The 17,690-nt window shown below is 45.3% G+C and overlaps 1 protein-coding gene across 1 annotated transcript in view; it reads left to right on the top strand.

Annotated features, from left to right (window-relative positions):
* The first annotated feature begins 1,460 nt into the window (after positions 1-1,460).
* Positions 1,461-17,690, top strand: part of RFX7 (regulatory factor X7) — a 49,905-nt gene continuing 33,675 nt past the window's right edge. Inside the window, exon 1 of the mRNA XM_027736923.2 lies at positions 1,461-1,745. Within this exon, the coding sequence (XP_027592724.1) occupies positions 1,597-1,745 (149 nt within the window). The 5' untranslated portion in view covers positions 1,461-1,596. The remainder of the gene's footprint in view (positions 1,746-17,690) is intronic.

Genomic DNA, 17,690 nt, shown 5'->3' with positions numbered 1-17,690 from the left:
TGTTGTCGGACTGGGTAGTTCACAGTTTACTTCTGATTACAATTTTTACTTGTATTTTTCTCTTCTTTATTTTTTGGATGACCTTCAGAAATTTCCAATTGATGTTAAAAAATGTTTTGAATAAGAGGGAGGAACAAAAGACCTTATTTTTTGTGGATCTGATGAGAGGTTTTATAAGGGGAAGATCACCGTCATTGTCATCGCTATTAACGTTCTGATTTTGGAGCAGTGGAAACGTAAGCAAAGATTTATTTTTGAAAGGCCTCGCTTTGGTTGATGACAAAATACTCACCTCCTAAATTTAGCAATGCTGTGTCTCCATGTGTATATTTACATTATTAGTCACCTTTAGGCCCACGTTTTCTGTGATCAGCAGAGGCTTGGAAGTCACTCCTTCATCCTTGTGTACCACTGTCAGAGAGGGCACTTGGGTGTCCTTGCCCCTGCCCAGTGGGCTGAAGCTGTGAATTCAAGTGGGAACACTACCAGAATTGGAGTGACTGGGAAAAGAGGGGCAACACAGGGGCAGCTTGAGCTGTCTTTGTTATCATGACCATGGTGGGAAAAGAAACAATAACCATAGAATATCCAGAGCCCACATGGATCATTCAGTCCAACTCCTAATCATGACTATAATAACTTCCACCTTGTATCATCATAGTCCCCGAATTTGGGTATTTATTCCCCCATTGCCCCAGGTTTTGCAGTTCCTCTGGCTTTTTCATGAAAAGCCACGATGCCAGGAGCCGAAATACAGCTTGTGCGTGCAGTTCACAGAATACAGTTGTGGTACCTGAGCATCTTAAATTTTTGGGAAAACGTTGATCACAGGAAGGTTGTGGGTAAAGGCCGGCGGCACTTATGGCAGCCCGGCCCCATTCATGTGCGGGGGACGCACGGGCAGGCTAAGGGCACACATGGCCCGGCCTGGGCTCCCCCAGGGACACGGCAGGCACTTGTTATTTTGTTATCAGCCGCGGCTGCGGGGCGCTCCCGGCCACGGTGCCGCAGCTGATGTAATGCAATGCTGCTGCCGCCGCAGCGGCTTCACGTGTCTGCGGCGCGCCCGGACACCGGGGCGGCTGCGTGTGCCGTACCCGCTGTGGAACACACACAGACACGCACATCACACACAGACACGCGTGTATGTGTTATTCCCGCCGCCGGGCCGCTCCGGGCGCAGCGCCCCCTCCCCAAGGCGGGGGTCCCGGTGCTGCCGGCGGGGCCGCCGCCCCCGCCCCGGCCGCGCTCGCCGCCCCCGGCCCCGGCCCCTCCGCGGGGCGGCCCGTGTGTGGGGCACGCCGAGCCTGCGCACTGCGCGGCCGGGCGGGCACGGCGGCCGCGGGGCGAGGAGCGGCGGGGCGGGCCGGGCCAGGTGCTGCCGCTGCCGCTGCGGGGCGGGGGGAGCGCCGAGCGACCCTGCGCGGGGGCGGCGGGGGCCGGGCCGCCATGCGCCGAGCCGCGGGCCGGGCTCGCCATCCTGCGGCGTAGCGGCGGGACGGGTTCCGCCCGTGATGTCCCCCGGGCGGCGGGGGAAGGCGACTCACTCGAGCGCTGCGGCAGAGGCCTAGTGCGGGCAGCGCCGCTCGCGTCCCCATGGCCGAGGAGCAGCAGCCGGAGGGCGGGCAGCCGCCGCGGCGGCTCGCCGGCACCCCCGCGCCCGGCGGGGCCCTGCCGGCCCTGGTGCCGGGGCTGCAGGGCGGCGAGGCCAGCGCGCTGCAGCACAAGATCCGCAGCTCCATCTGGTAAGGGCCGGGCCCCGCGGGGCCGGGGCAGGGCCGGGGGGGGGGCGCGGCCCCTTTGTGCGGGCGGCGCGGGGCCCGCGGGGCAGGGACGGCCCCGTGTGCGGGGCGCGGGGCACCTGCCGCGGGCGCAGCTCCCGCACGGCCGCGTTTGTACCGCGCTCGGGAGCCCCCGGCGCGGCGCTGGGGCGGCGGGGGATGCGGAGCCCAGCGGGGACGGTGCGATTGTCCAGCCTCCCTGGAAACCCTCTGCTCTCCCGGGGTCCCAGTCGGGCTGTTCGAGTGCAGTTTTGGCTGGAACTTGTGATGGTTTGCAAGTTCCTGCATAGGAATCCAGGTTGTTTTGGTGTTTTTTTTTCCCCTAAAAATTAAAAGAAAATTCCTAGTAAACCGGCATTTGACTTAAGAATTTTATTTTGTGTGCATTTGTGTGAATTGAGTTCAGCTTCCTGCAAATAAAGCACTTTGTGTTTTTTATAAAAAAATATCTGCAAGAGGCTGTCACCTGCAGCATTTGTATTTTATGTATGTTTTTAAAAGCTGCCTTTGGCTGAGGGTGCTGATAAAGTATAGTGAAAGTTGGGAGTTGTAAATACAGGTTACTCATATAATGTTTTCGTTTATATACACACACCGTGTATATTTTATACATGTACTCATCCCAATGAAAACATACTGATCTAGCTTGCATATTACGTCATATTACAGTTAGATTGTGTGGTTTGAATGGATATAGCTGGAAAAGAAAGAGAATCTACATATAATTTTACCTTCCGATTCCTTTATTGTATGGCATACTGACATTGTATTTATTATTGGCATGGTGGTGGTTTTTACTTATTTAAGCAGTAAATAACTGTTCATTCTGCTTAATCCACATTTGCTACCTTTTGTTTTGGTTTTCTCTGCAATGTGACCTAGGGAGGGAATATGAACTGCAGAATTTCCTGCCTGTTTGGATCACAAAATCTTCACGCCTTCCTAATTTATTATGGTATTTAGTTGATGGCCTTTTCATATTTTCTTCTCTTTGCATGAACGTTCTGTTTGGAAATGAGCCTGGGAGAGCATGTTTACATTGCATTCAGATTAGGTATCATGTCCAAGTTGAAGACAAAATGGCTACTAAGTAAAACCTCTGCTTTTATTGTGGGTTTTCTTTTCAAGGGAAAAGAGCACAAATGTTAGCCTCTGAAATGAAAGCTTCTTGTTTGATTCAGGTAAACTTGATGAATAGCCCAAACCCACGTTTGGTACAAAGGAATGCAGCGTTTTTCCCGATGTGAGTGGCTCTCCTGGTGCCAAGTGCCTGTGACCAGCAGAGGTTTCGCCAGCACCTTGCAGCCCTGTCTCCTGGTACTTTCACAGGCGTTCCTCACCTCAACACGGGTGTCCCTCCTGCCTACCTGTTTCCTGCACCGGGCTTCAACTTCCCTGCTGCTTTCAGGCAGCATCCGTTCCCTGTGGGTTTTGCTGTTGAAATGCAGTATTTGAAGTTAAGGTTATTTTTTTTTATAAGAAAACCTTTTCTTTGATGTCTTCAAACCTCGTGTTTCGCTATTGTGATCAAGCAGTCTTCATTTGAGGCTGGAGTTTCACGTTAATTTGCATCTTCCTGTAGATGCGGTGGTTGTTTTGGAACGGCAAGGATGAGGAGCATTGCCAGGGATGTCGTGCACACTGCACCCGGGTAAACAGTGGAAAGCCTTGGGTCTGCTGCTCTGTTCAGTGGGTGCTGGTGATGGGTAAACAGCAGGAGAGGTTGTGGAAGGCTGGTTGTGAAAATGGCAGTGCACTGCTGTTAACAGAACTTCAGTGTAATGTGCAGAGGAGAGCTTCCTCTTTTCTCCTTCCCTCCTCTTCCTCCCCTCTTCCCCTGCCGTGCCAGTTGCATGTGCTGGCAGGCTGGTGCACTCAATTCCCTCTTTCCTTCCCAAGGGGTTTAGCACATCCAGATTAGTACTCTTCTCTGTTGTTTTCCCCACACCTCCTTTTTTCCTGCACATGTTTGTGCATAGTGGATGGAGGTTTTTAGTTGGCTGTGTTTGTTATTGTTTTGTTGTTTTTTTGGTTTTTTTTTTTATTTTAAGGGTTTCAGTCTTCAAATTATATTGTCAATGAAAATAGTAGTATAGCAAAATATAGCAGCTACTGAAATACTGGACTTGAGGATCACAAACAAGTCTGTGCTTGTCCCTCCCCTGTACAGACAAATATAAATATAGAGTGTGATGCAGGCCACGAGTGGGACAATGAGGTATTCAGTACCTCGACTTATACTTATTTTATTCTGTTTATTAAATTAAAATGTAATTTGACAAAAACATCTTAAGTAATTGTGTACATGTGGAGCCCCTTAAATTGAAACAATAGGTTAAGTCCTGCTGGTTATATTTGCAGTCACAGTCAGTATATGTACTGAAGACTTAAAAATGTGCTTGCTAGGAGTCTAGTCTGTTTTGGGGTTTTTTGTTGTTGTTTTTTTTTTGTTTGTTTGTTTGTTTGGGGTGTTTTGAGCGATTGTTTTTTTTTTTTGCATATAAAGTGACCATTAGTTTGAACTGAGGAGGGGAAGATAAAAGAGCGACTTAGCTGTGCTTAAAAACAAATCTGGAAGTATTTATTTGCACTGCAACATCACCTACAGGTATTTAACTGCTGTTTGGTTCCAGTAATTGAAGCTCATCACTGTCTCACTGTATTTGTGTCCTGCCCGCCCCACTTGAACACATCCAGCAAAGTGGTGTCTGGTTTTGTTTGGTGCTGCGTATTTGAGTTGCTGAGGCGGTTGGATGTTCTTACGGTGTGGGTGAAGTGGGCAGAAATAATACTGGATGTCTTTTCCCACTGACGGATTAGGAGTCTAGACGGGGAGAACACGTCTTTGGGAGCCCAGCCTGGCTGATTAGTGTCGGGATGGGCGGGTTTCTAAATTGCCCTGGTCTTCGCTGGACACTGGGCCTTAATCTGCCTGTTTTTATTTCCCTTTAGATTCGTTAAAGCTTTCATATTTATTAATAGCTTTTTGTCCAGACGTTGGAGCCCGAGGCGGGAAAACCTCCCTAGTCAGCTGTCTGAGCATATAGACTAATGGGGTTTCAATTATTTTCTTCGGGTGAGGGTATTACTGAATGTGTGTTATTTGTATACGATGTTTCTGTACCCAAACATATGGTGGGGAAGACAGAGTCTACTCAATATCCCGTTGAGTTGCCAAAGAATATCTGATCGCCGAAGACGGCGAAGTACGGATGTAAAAGCGGCGTGGCACAAGGATTGAGATGGGGAGGTGGCCAGGGGAGGATGGTGTGAGCTGAGGGTCTGTCTCCATGGCGTGAAAGAAAAAGACCGACAGTTTTAGGCAATTTAATCCCCCCACTCAGTGTATTAATCCAAAATCCAGTAGCTGCGAACGTTGAAGGAACGGACAGGTTTGTTTTCTTGTTCACTGTTGCGAATAACTGGTGATGATTCTTCAATAAGCACTTGTTTACTGTTGTAAATAGTAATCTGGTGCTTGCATCTGTGCATGGGTTGGCCCCAGCCTCTTTCACCTTGCCTGCATCTCAGCTCTTTTTGTCCTAGAGGCATCTGTTAGGATTTGAATATAGTAATTCTGCTCGAGAGATTAATTTCTCTCCTTCCCCTCCCCAGTGTCGCGTGTAAACCAGGCTGAGGACCAGGCAGTGTGGAGTGGCAAACAAAGCATTGCATTTGCAGCCATTTCAGCTGGACATGGGTGTGGGTTTCAGACCCATAATTTTTGTCCTCAAATCACTCTTCTAGCTAGAAGTTGTAATGGAAAACCACATGAGCTAGGCCGGGCAGTGCCGAAATTATATGTCCTAAGGCCCAGTTTGTCTTGTGTTGAAGGAGGAGTAGGAGGTGAATTGTACCTTTGTTAGCTTTGGGCTCTTGGTATCGTGCTAGAAAACCAGATTAGCTGATTGTAACACCAGTGTTTTCTAATCTTTGGAAGGCTCCATTCTTTCTTGGACTTACATCATTCCTGCTCCCTCCTGCAGTTGCATCCATCACTCCTCATTAGGCATTGTCAGCAAGCGTGGATCATCACTTAGCTGTTGGCAGAGCAAATGTTCTGCAACTTGGGAAATGCCGTTGAGGATTTTCATTGTAGGAATTGTTACTTACTTGTATAGTTAGGTCAGCAGAAAAAATGATTGACAGTCTTGATATTTTTAATAAAATGCCTGGCAATGAAGGGGGAAGCTCAAGGAGCATGTGTTTCAGGCTCTTAGCAAAGCAGGTGGATACACCTTTTTAGTGGTTTTCTTCTGCAGTTGAAATTGCTGTAAGACCCTATATGTATTTTTTTAAAACATACATTTCTTTAGTAAGGTTGGACCAGTCTGGAGACCAGTCCATCTGCATTTTCTCTCTTTTTGTTTCCTGTAGCTTGGGAAAAGGAGGCAGGAAATAAGAGAAAAAAGCCCAACATAACTCGGTATTTTGTTCCATGGCCTGTAAAATTGAGTGGAGAACTTAAAATTTCCTCTAACTGATTGCAGATTCTTTGTGGTTATTCTGTGCCTCAGCCCAAAATGCACCATCATTCCCTCCTTCGTCCTGGTTAATTCATTGTTAGAAGTGGGAAACACAGTTTATAATTCTTCAATTACAGATTACTGATTTCTGTGGGGAAAGGCAAATAATTATCATTGGCAGGTGTACGGGCTGCACTCATTTCACTAAATCTGTGCAACATCAGAAGTGTGTTTACATCTTTTGAAAAAGTACCTTGAGTCCCTCAGCTAAGATATGTATGTAAAACTGCAAAGATTTCTTGTCACTAACTCGATTTTCCCAGGGTTTTTGGTTCCATTGTTTGCAGGTGTTTGCAGGTGATGGTAAGACTTGTCTGTCCCAAATGTATTTCCTGATAGGGTGTATAAGTAGTCAAATACATAGGAAAAAATTGAACTGTGGACCATATTTTAGAGTTCCTGATGATTTCAGGGAAGGCCAGACCTCCTTGGGCAAAGGATTTAGCAGCATGTCATTCTCCTTCACACTCTGCTTCCCCAAATGGATAGGAAGAGAAAGTGGAATTTGTTTCATTTCACTCCACCTGGTTCTGTGCAAGTTGTGGACAAAAAAATATCCTCTCTGGTGAGGGCCAGCTCTTAGGGAAGATGTTTCCATAAAACAATCCATCTGATCAGTTCAATGTGCCTATTTGTCTTTGACTGTCAACAAATTTTAAACTATGTGCCAGGGTGTAACCATCTGTGGTGCATATCTCATGAATTTGGGCAAAGTAAATCCTACACCATTTGTCACTTTTTCAACTTGACTTCTCCTGGAGGTGGCCTCTGGGAGGTTGTTTGGAGACCTTCCATTCCCCTGAACAAGGTCCAGGTACACCCTTTACCTGTTACTACACGTTCCTGTAAAGAGGAAGCCCATCTTTTGTGGGGAAGCCCCTCCAGAAGAATTCCTTCAAGAGCATTTATTCTTCTACAAGTACATCCCTGTGCTGTTGGGAAAGCCTTCCCCCGTGCCACTGGCTGTGGGAGCGGGCAGGTCAGTGGCAGGAATCCGTGCCAGGTCGGCGTGGGAGGAGAAGCAACTTTCCAAAAGGGGCATGGCCACCACGGTGGTGGAGTTTCTGGGTCAGCAGGTGTGGAAGCCAATTTGGTCTGGAGGCATTTTTACAAGGTTAGAAAATAAACCTAGATAAAATGAATGGTGACCTTTATGTAACCTTTTGAGAATGGAGTTGAGGTTTTATTGAATATCCTGGCTCTGAGTTGGATGAAGTAGCTTTGCAGGAAAAAAAAAAGATCTTTAAAAATCTGCATGTAGGAAGAGTGGATTTTTCACTCTTGGGTTTTGTATGTCTTCATTTCTTGAAACAATTGAATCTAATAAAGTATGTGGGGGGAAACAATATTCAAGTAATAAAAGATTTGGATAAGTTTTACAGCTGTTCATTTAAAATGCATTAGAGTGCATTAAATTGTTGACTTCACAGCATCAAGCATACGCAATTCTTTGCTTCATAAACATTTTACTTTCTACTGCTGGAGTTTCTTCATTGAAGCAAGTCAGACTGTGTGACATTGTGATTCAGAGCAGCATTTCTAATGAGTTCTTAATAAGCACAGAATTTCAAGATTGTCATCTCAGGCCTCCATAGCTGGGTTGCTTGCCATCTGGGGCAATTCTGTTTGATTCACATATGTCTGTGTGCCATTGGTGAGTAGGAATCCAAATTTTCTCCTGAAAGGAACACTTGGAACCCCCCCCCCCAAATAAAAGTTCCTGGATGTATAAATTACTCAGAAAAAGTACTGTAATTGGGTGAGATGATGGTACTCCTTGGGTTTGGGTGATCAGATTTATATTGAAGCACTGATTAATCTTTTAATTAATTGCAGTTGGGGTGGTTTTGTTAGTCTTTGTGTGTGCGTGTGTAGTTTTGAGAGCAGGGGTTGAGCTTAATGTTTTTATACAGATCCCATAACTTATGTATGTTGCCTTCTCTTGTTACTCTACTCTGCTGCTTGCCAAACAGAAGTATTTGGAGAAGGGCCAGAGCTGCAAAATTCAGATCAGGATCCAAATTTGGATTTTTGGTTCAAGCTTTTCTAATATCTAATATTACAAAGCCTCATATATAAATAGGGAACTCTTTATTTTTAAACTGCGATGAGGAGATGGAGGTGGCTTTCCAGCTTGCCTCTGAAGCAGTAGAGGTAGAATGCTGGACTGTATGTTTGAAAAGTTAGCAGCAGGTGATTCAAAAGGTGAATTGAATAGATGAAAAAGCAGTGGGTGCTCTGTCACCCAGAAGGAACCCAAGCAAAAGGCCAGCACACATTGGTACTTTTAAGCAAGTGAGAAGAGTCCCCTAAATTTAAAATTCTGGAAGTGGTGGCATGTTTTGTGGTGTTCTATTGGATCTTTGGGCATTTCAAGGGTTTGTTTTGTTTTGTTCTAAATGGAGTTAGCCAGTATCTCAATTTTAATGCTTTCTTGATTTAATGGAAAAAGGATTATCTCCCATCAAGTAGGATGCTCGTTATCGGCTGCTGTGCCATCAACAGGGTTTCAGTAAGCTGCCAAGTGTTTTGTATTGTTGAATGTTTAATCATTAAGACAGTGGAAAAAAAACATTCAAAACTTCCCAAATATTTTCCCTGTTGCTTGTTTTTAATTGCTTGTGGTTGCTGCAGTGACATTGTACCCATCAAAGGGTGAGGAGGCCGGGTGTTGCTGCCGGCAGGGATGGGGATGGCTCTGGGTGGTGGGACTTGCACCGTGGGGCTCTGGTGGAGGGGCCTCCCGTGGGTGGCAGAGCTGCCAGGCTCTTTTTTGTGGACCTAACTGGTCTTCCACCTGGTGAGTGGTCCAGTCTTTATCTCTTGCTCCGGCTACGTGAGCTGTTGTGTTTTCCTGGCTGTGACCCCAAACACTCTGCGTGGTGCAGCACATGGTGGTGCTGGGACAGGGGTTGTGTCTATGGATATGGGTTTCTTGGGGTGAACCTGTGTTCCTCCACAGCAACAAGTCCTGCTTAGCCTTTCCCAGGAGCTGCCTGGGGATGCTATCACCTACTGATTGTCAGGTACTTCAAGTTTGGGAAGAAAATCTTGTTCCTGGGAAGAACTTGTTTATGAAATGAGGCGTATTCATATCCCCTCCTGAGAGGAAGTTTGTGGTTAAATGCCAAGGTCCGTGATCAGTGGCTGTCCTTTCTGTTTGATGGCCTCACAGGCATGCAGGCAACACGTATGTCTTACGCAGAAGTTCCTAAGTGCCATTATAAGGTTGTTGGGGCACCTGCGAGTGAAAAAATTGGATTGCACTGGACAGAAGGAATTACAGTTTGTTACTTTGGTTGCCTTTAAAGCAGTGAATTAAACTATTTTTAAACCAATCAGCTTTAAAAACTGTTGCATCTTTTTCTTAGTACAAGGTTGCCTGGAAGTGTCTGTCAAGTATCCCTTGGACAAACAAGAATTAGTTTGTGAGCAAGGTGTGCTGCATAGTAGGATGGACAATTTGTTCTCTTGCATCTTCCTCATCACCTTCTTGCCCTTGTTTAGAAATCACTTGTTAATACTTGGAGAAGTCTTTGTGACTGCAGTAAAAATACTCCTGTGTGGCCATTGCCACATGAAAATACAGACTGGAAAGGCAGCTACTCAGTACCACAAATGGTAACTCTTTGAAGGCCAGTAAATTGAAAAGCTTTAACATTTATTCAGTATTTTTTCGTGGATGGAATTTTAGTCTTCGTTTTTAATCTTCTTTGAAAAATGGTGACAACTCCTACCTCTAGAACCACATATTAGTTTTAATGCTTATTCAGTGGAGGAAACTACTGGAGAAGCTTGGGTGCTTATTAAGCCAGGGGCAAGAATCCTACAAGGGGATTCTGGATCCTGTGTGAATGCTGTGTCTGGAGGCCATTTGAAATTGAGACTCAAGGCTTCTGCTTCAGGGCTGGACATCCTCTGGCAAGACCAGTCTGTTGTCTGTGCTGGAGGTGTGCAGGCAGTAGTTTCTTGGGAAGAGCAGGCAGGTGGTGGATGCCTGTGCTCTCGGGAAGCTCCGTGCAGGACGGGTTCCCTGCCGCAGTGAGCTGTGCCTGTTGGTACTTGGCATCATTCTCTTATAGCTTCCATGTCCCTCTCTATGTTGGGATTCAGGTGCTTTGTGCTTCTCCTGGTGTTTCTCAGTGCAAGGTCAGTGATTACTGTGATCCATGCACTGGTTCTATGGAAGTTGGGAGCTGTGGTTGAGGCACCTGCGAGGCTGGACAGTGCTCAGCCCTTGCTGAAGGCTGTAGCTCTTTCTGCTGTGATGGGGTGGACTGAAGCAAAGGCCAAAATTCATTTTGAAATAATCTTGCAGAAGTCAGACAGTGCCACAGAAACCTGTTTTATCCAAGCTCTGACATAGTATGACAAAGTCCCTCTGATATAAGGTGTATAAAAACTTGGTCTATTTTCTTTATAGTTTGATTTTTTTATTTCTTTATTTATTAAGCCTTTTGGCATTATAAATTAGGAGAGCCTACAGTTGCTATTAGTGGTCATGTAGACTGAATAAATTAGTTGATATTTAAAAGACAGTCAGATTACTCACTGGCAGTAATTGGAAGCTGCACACCTGGAACCACAGTTTGCTGAAGAGCTAAGCCAACTTTTGGCTCCAGGAGCCTGCTCTGCAGCATCACTTTCATTATGCTTGATTCCAGTGGTATAGTTCAATCACTGACTCCTAAAAAGTTGAGAAATGAATTGGCAGCTGAGAGAAAAGTGTATTTGCCTCTTCCATTCAACAAGTGAATGAAATGGGATTGGCAGATGTAGTTTTAAAGATCTAGAAATATCCCTGGGAAATTTTGAACAGAATCTATCAGTTGTATTTAACATCTGGAGGTGGCTTACTGATTCAAAGAAACAAATCTCAAATAATGAACAAATGTGCTGAAGACATAAGAAAAAGCATTTATTTTGCCTTTTACAGCAGTTTGGAAATGCTGGTGGTTTGTATGTGTTTAATTACATTGCACAAAGGTTTGTCTAAATGCAATTAATCTTGTACATCATTTGATCATGCAAAAAATGCCAGTGCTGACCCTGAAGATTTGGTAACCTATGTAATTAAGTCTGTGATCCATGAGGATATTCAAACACCTATCCCTTACTGAGTACTTTCAAGTAGAAGCCAGGTGTCTGATTACCCTATAGATCCATGCCTGAATGTACTTTGAGTAGCCGATTTTCCTGGTTAATAATGGCTAAAAAAAGGCAATGGTCTTGATCTTGCAGGCTAAGAATAATAACGAAACACAAGATGCTTTGTTTTGTTTAATACCTATGAATTTAAGCAGTTCCCATTCAGCTTTCATGGAGCATATTCCCATGGACTGCATCTTTTTCTTGCTAGCAATTTAGTTTTCTTAGAGGGATTAAGAGAGTGAGTTCATCTATCACCATGGTTTGTACAATCAAGTTGGTGAAACTTGCAACTTGATTGAAAAACAAAATACAGATAATGTGAACCATGGTTCAGTGTGCAGAAGCCCCTCTGTGAACACTTGGTCACACATGCACATACTGGGATGTTGTCAGTCAACAGCTCCAGCTGTTCAGAGGGAAAATATTTGCAATGGGTAAGTGTGTGCAGGGCAGAACCTATTAATTGCTATTTGTCACTTCCCAGGGGTTCTTGTTGCTTTAGTGAAGTTCTTGGTTACCATTGAATACTTTAAATACCAGTAACTTTGTGGTAAATGAGGCCCAGCGTAGGATCACTACCTCGAGTACCTCGTATTCTTCTGGAATTGGTCAAACTCAGAAAAGTGAGTTTTGGTTTGATGAGTTCAGTGGCTGAGCACAGGAGTGGCAAAGCAGCATGTAGTTCACCTTGAAAATTGAAATTAAATTGTTAATAATCACATAAGGACATTTTCATTCCCTTAACGCAGACATCTGCTCTCCCACTGCAATGTTTACGCATGATGTGGTTCACAGGAATGAAAATCCAGACCAGTCGGTTCTGTGGTGCTCTTAGACAATGTCTCCTTCTGGAAGGACCTATCAGAATTGTAATTGTGGGTAACATTAGTGTGCCACTTTTACAGAAGCACAGTTCAGTGAATTGTTTGATGCTGGGAGATGTTAGTCAGCTACGTGCTGCAGCCTACAGGTGAATCTCAACAGCACAGTTAGCTTGGTGAGTATTGCTTTAGAATCTCTGTCTGCATCTCTCTTAAATATAATCCTCTGGTGCTATGATTTTTGCAAAGTCAGAAGTTTAATGCAGCTTTTCCTAAGTCTGATCTACATTTAATCAAGGACAGCCTTTTCTGTTTCTGGCTGTTCTGCTAAGTAAGTTGTGGTGTAACTGTGCAGTTTCCTGGGATGTTTGGAATATACATGTTATGAATGATGAATTTCTGCAGGTGTTCTGCAAATGGTCTTAACAGGGTGCTAAACTCAGTGACCTGTGGGGTTTTGGCTTCAGTACTTTGTACTAAGACAGATCACGTGCCCTCTGCTATATTTTCAAAAGAAAACCGTGACAATGTGAAAACTTCCGAAATAGATATCAAAATGCTTATGGACAACTCTTTGCCTGCAAAGCAGGTGTGTTACTTGAGAAGAAAATGGCTAAGTTCCCATTTTTTTTGGGTCCCATCCCCTTGGTTGCCTAGGGTAGGATGGTGTGGCAGAGCCAGGCATAGCACAGCCTGCCTGCAGCAAACTGTTCCAAGGGGACAGAGTACTGAACCTTAAAGTTGTGGGGTATTGAATACTGGTCAGATGCCCGCTGTTCGTGATTTCCATTCATAAATCAGGTTTTAGATGAAAGCAATACTCTGATAGACCTGCTTGCTCATTCGTCGTGGCTGCAGAGGCAGCCTGGCAGGGAGGGTGGAGTGGAGGTGCTGAGTGGGTGATGCTGGGCTGCCCCACGCTGGCAGCATGTGCTGTGCTGGCAGTGGGGCTGTCAGTCAGTCTTGCTGCTCTGGGGCCAGGCAGGCCCGATGGTGCTGCAGCCTGGGAGCCCGGAACGTGATCCAGGTGGGAGCAGCCCTTCCTGCAGTGCAGGCCCAGGTAAAGTGCTCATTGGACACAGTTAAGCTACCACTTAGGAGTGAGTGCAATTGTGTTTAGACCCAGCTTTGTAGGTGCAAAATGAAATAGATGCATGCAGGTATGAACTTAAACAAGATTAACTTAATTAAATTTTGTGCAGGTTTAATTTTAAGCAAGTGCAGCTTACAGGTTTAGACAAGTTTTTGAGTCTGCAAGTAAACTGGAGTTCACCTGGGTTGTAGGTGAGGGGAACTCAAATGTTTCAAAAGAAATCCTTGAGAATTGGAGTAGCGCATGTTTGTAACTTTTCCGAAGATCCTACTTTAGGGTTTAAAACAATTTTAAAAGATGCTACAAACTTTATTTTTTTTTACCCCCTGAGGCAGAGGGTGGAAAACTGATGGGTTACACCGCTCTAGCGTTCAGTGACCTGACCTTTGAGGTAGGCAGGAGACTTCTGGCTACTCACAGCTTTTTATTTGCAGAGACCAGACAGTTTCTGTGCCTGGAGTGGGTCATAGCCGATAGGCAGAGGTGAGTGAGAAATGCCCCAGTGTGCAGGTGCAGGGCTGAGGGATGGAGGCCTGAAAGAACCTGTGGGAGCTGAACAAGGAGTTTTTTGTGATGGGATGTTGTATGGTCACCAGCGGGCAGCAGTGCCTAAGTTCAGCTTTAGATTTTCACCTCTACAAAATAGTCAAGGAGGAGTTTTGCAATGTGCCAGTGAGCATTGTGGCACAGGTCAGGGAGAGAAGTTAACTTTCCTGTGGCAGTGAAGCCATGCCCATCTAGCACGAGGAAGCAAGTGACCCTTTTAGTAGGCAGATGCTTGGAGGGTGCATGTAGATACTCAGGGCATTACTCAGCACAGGGAAACCTAAGAGGTTGCAAGGATTGCATTCCCTAGGAGTCAGCAATCGGGTACAGGTTCCTCAAGTGGAAAAAAGGGAGCAGAGGAGCTGCGTGGTGGGCAGCCATGAGAGGAAAGGGAGCAAGGAGAAGGAGGAGTGCACATGTCCAGAGATCAGGGCAGAAGCAGAGGTAATAGGATGTTGCAGGCAGCATCAAGAGGAGAGGGCTGGATTAAAGCTGCATTTGTTTGCAGAAAGACAGGCTGATGCCTATGGGGGAGCTGGTCAGTATGGAGAGGAGTGATGGGTATCTGTGGCATGGAGGAAGGATGAAGAGTGTGCCAGGGAAACACTGTGGGTTAAGCTGGACCTCCCCAGTGCAGTGTCTGTGAAGTGCCTGTGCAGTGCAGCTCAGGGAATGCTTCTCCACTTCCCACCACGTGCCAGGCCAAGTAGTACTGAGATGGCAGCATGGCATGAAGGCTGGGGCTTCTGTCCAGGCTGACAGTGGGACATGTGCAGCTGTTGGCCCTGTGGGTTTTGGAGAGGGGGTGGCTATGTGGGGTGTCTGAGTGCCGGCTTGTCACGGCTCAGCAGTGCAGAGGGTGTGCTCTGCTCCCTCAGGGTAAGGCCACAGAAGAGCTTGGATAGGACTGGGTTGTGGGACTGTGAACCAGACAGTACCTCCCTGGGCACCAAATGAATAGGGAAATGAAGAGGTACAACCAGTAGCAAATCTCTCTTTTAATAGGACATAACTAGGATAGGTGTGGGTCATGAAAATGTTGAAGGAAATAATGCGAAATAAAGAAGAAGAAACACAGCTTTTATAGCAGGCTTAAATCTGCCATCCAGGTACCTGCACCAGCATTGGGAAACACACATGGTAGGAAAACCTTGCTGTAGAGCTGCTGACACTGGGAGCTGTTACACTGGATTCACCTGAGCTCAGAGTTCTGTGCAGTAAACAGAGTCCTATACAATCTGTATGTTTATGGGTGTGTGTTACCTGTAAGCAGAGTGTGGAACTGTTTCTATTTGCTTATATGAGTATTGTTTTGCTTTGCCATCAGCTGTCTATACCCACCCTTTCCCAAGGGAAGGGCAGTGGAAGACAAAGTCTGTGCCCCGTTGGAGGCTTCTTCCTCCTCCTCAGCTTGTTGGCCCTGCAGGCATGGAAGGGAAACTATTTTGTGCACATGTGTTTTGTGGGTGCACTTTTTTCCTGTTTGCTTTTGGTTTTGTTTTTTAAGTGCTGCTGAGGACTGTCACCCTCTTAGTTTCAGGGCATCCTTTCTTAGAGCCTTATAGGACAAAGGCTGGAGAAAAATCTCCATGTGCTTTACAGCATCTCCATTTCAGACCCCTAAGTAATAACGTGATTCTCTTCTGCTGATGATGACTGAAAATAGCCCAGCAGATCTTTTAGCTATCTATAGACTGGATTCAGAAGCAACCAAAGATTGATTTGGTTTTTCATAGTTAGTTTTAAACCCAGAAGTTTTTATTGTGGAATATGTGAGCCATTTCAATGGATGATTTGCTGTTTAGCCGCAAACCTGCCTGTCTGGTGACTTGCACCCACCTTTCTGCTTTCAGTGGGATATCCTTGAGATGAAGTTCCTACTCAAACTGTCTTTTTTCATGATGCTTTGTTGAGATCAGAGATTGTTAGTATTAAATATAGGATGCAGCTCCTCTAAAGTCATATGATCTTCCCACATCCTGTACAGAGGGCACAGCATCCTTGGAACAGGCTCCTGCTTGAATATAACAATACGCACTGATTTTAATTCAGAGCAGTGCTGAACGAACCAGGGTGAGAGCTGTGTAAAAGCATTTTCTTTGTCTCTTCTCAGAGTTCATTAAAATAACTTGTGGCAAAATACTGAATTTATATAAATGTAATAAAACCCAACCAGGTAGTTAAATGACTGTCTTGTTGGAATAGAGCACCTGGCCGCGTGTGGTTGTTGCAAGTTCTTCTCAGTTATTTTAAGAATAGTGGAACAAACCTTTAGCACTGAATACAACAGATTTCTTCAGAGAGCTAAAAGATGTTTGTAGACCTAAATTTCAGATGGAGGTATTCTGATGTCTGCTGGCTAATTATTTCTTGGCAGTTCATTACAATGGACTACATTTGAGTCTTGGGCATTTCATTAGCAGCCTTATCTTCCTTCTTTGTTCAGCTGTTTGTGTATTTGGCATTAATTATACTCATAAAATGATCACAGTGTCACAAATGGTGAAGGGATTAAATTTTTATCCTATATGAAATATTTTAATGGCATTTATTTCAGTAGCAAGTGTTGAAGTCATGTGTTTGACACATTTTAACCTGCATTAACTTCAAGGCGTGCTGAACCACTGTGTTTTTCAGTGCTGTGATGCAGCATTGCTGCTCCTTATGGCTGATGGAAAACCGGTCTGGCTTATTCTCCCTGGCGAGTGGAAGGGGGTGGATTAGGTTACAGGGAGGATGAATCGTTGCAGCTCGCCCTGCCTGGTTGCACTGTTTTATCGTTTTGCTGTGCTTGTTCCTTCCTGATTTCGCTGAGAAGGGTGGTTTGGCTGGGACTGAGGAGCAATCTGCTTTCGAGCTGAAGAGCCAATATTTACCAATTGTTGAATACTTGCTTGGTTTACTTTTCGAGGCCTGAGACTTGGACACTTTGCTAGTGGACACAACTCCCGCTATTTTTATCCTTTAGGGAAATAATAATACTTCATGTGCTTCCAGGATGCAATTATGGTCCCTGTAGATTTTTTTTCTGGAATAAGAATATATCTACATTTGAATCGTGAAAGACCTGATCTGTCTTGTATTAAATGTTTTGCCTCTGATTGCCTGTGTTTGTGCTGGGCTCAAGTGCCTGGTGTCTGGGGCATGACATTGGATTCTCCCCGGGGAGGGAGCAGTGCAGGCAGGGACAGAGCCCCTAGGTGGCATCAGAAGCCACCTGATTTTTGGCTGCTGCACGCCCGAGGGTGGGAGGGGAGTCCTGCCCGGCCTGGGTGTGCTTTCCTTTCTTGGCACCCTGTGCTAAAGCTCTTACACCATTAGCTGAGCAGTATAGATAGTCGTCATTTTGCTAATTCAAACATGTTCCAACCTTGTGCAGCTCTGCTTTCTAAATATTTAATTGAAATGCTTTTACAGCCATTTTACTTCTTTATCACCGTGAGCCAAGCCAGACAATGTAACATGGCATATGTTAAGATGTTAATTGAGTAGCAGCACACATAGGCGGCTGTTTCATAATTTTCTCCTTAGATGATCCTTGGCTCCAGTTTAACATTTCTTTGTGCTTCTGAGTGGAAGGTTATATAAAGATATATTTAGAGCTGTTAGTCTAAGAAAGAGAAACATTAATTCAGTAAGATTAAGAATTAAGAATCCTGCAGGCACTGCTGGGACACAGTGCCTGTCGTGGTAAGGATGTGATAATAGTACCTTTCTGTTAGTACCACTTACTGTAATGGGGTTGGTAATCCTTTTATTGAGTGGTTTCTCA

The sequence above is a fragment of the Pipra filicauda genome, unplaced genomic scaffold (assembly GCF_003945595.2).
Source record: "Pipra filicauda isolate LSUMZ 115617 unplaced genomic scaffold, ASM394559v2 scaffold7_size6619720_pilon, whole genome shotgun sequence".
Lineage (NCBI taxonomy): Eukaryota > Metazoa > Chordata > Aves > Passeriformes > Pipridae > Pipra > Pipra filicauda.
Note: the sequence above shows the minus strand (reverse complement) of the source record. Positions and strands in the feature narration are given on the sequence as shown.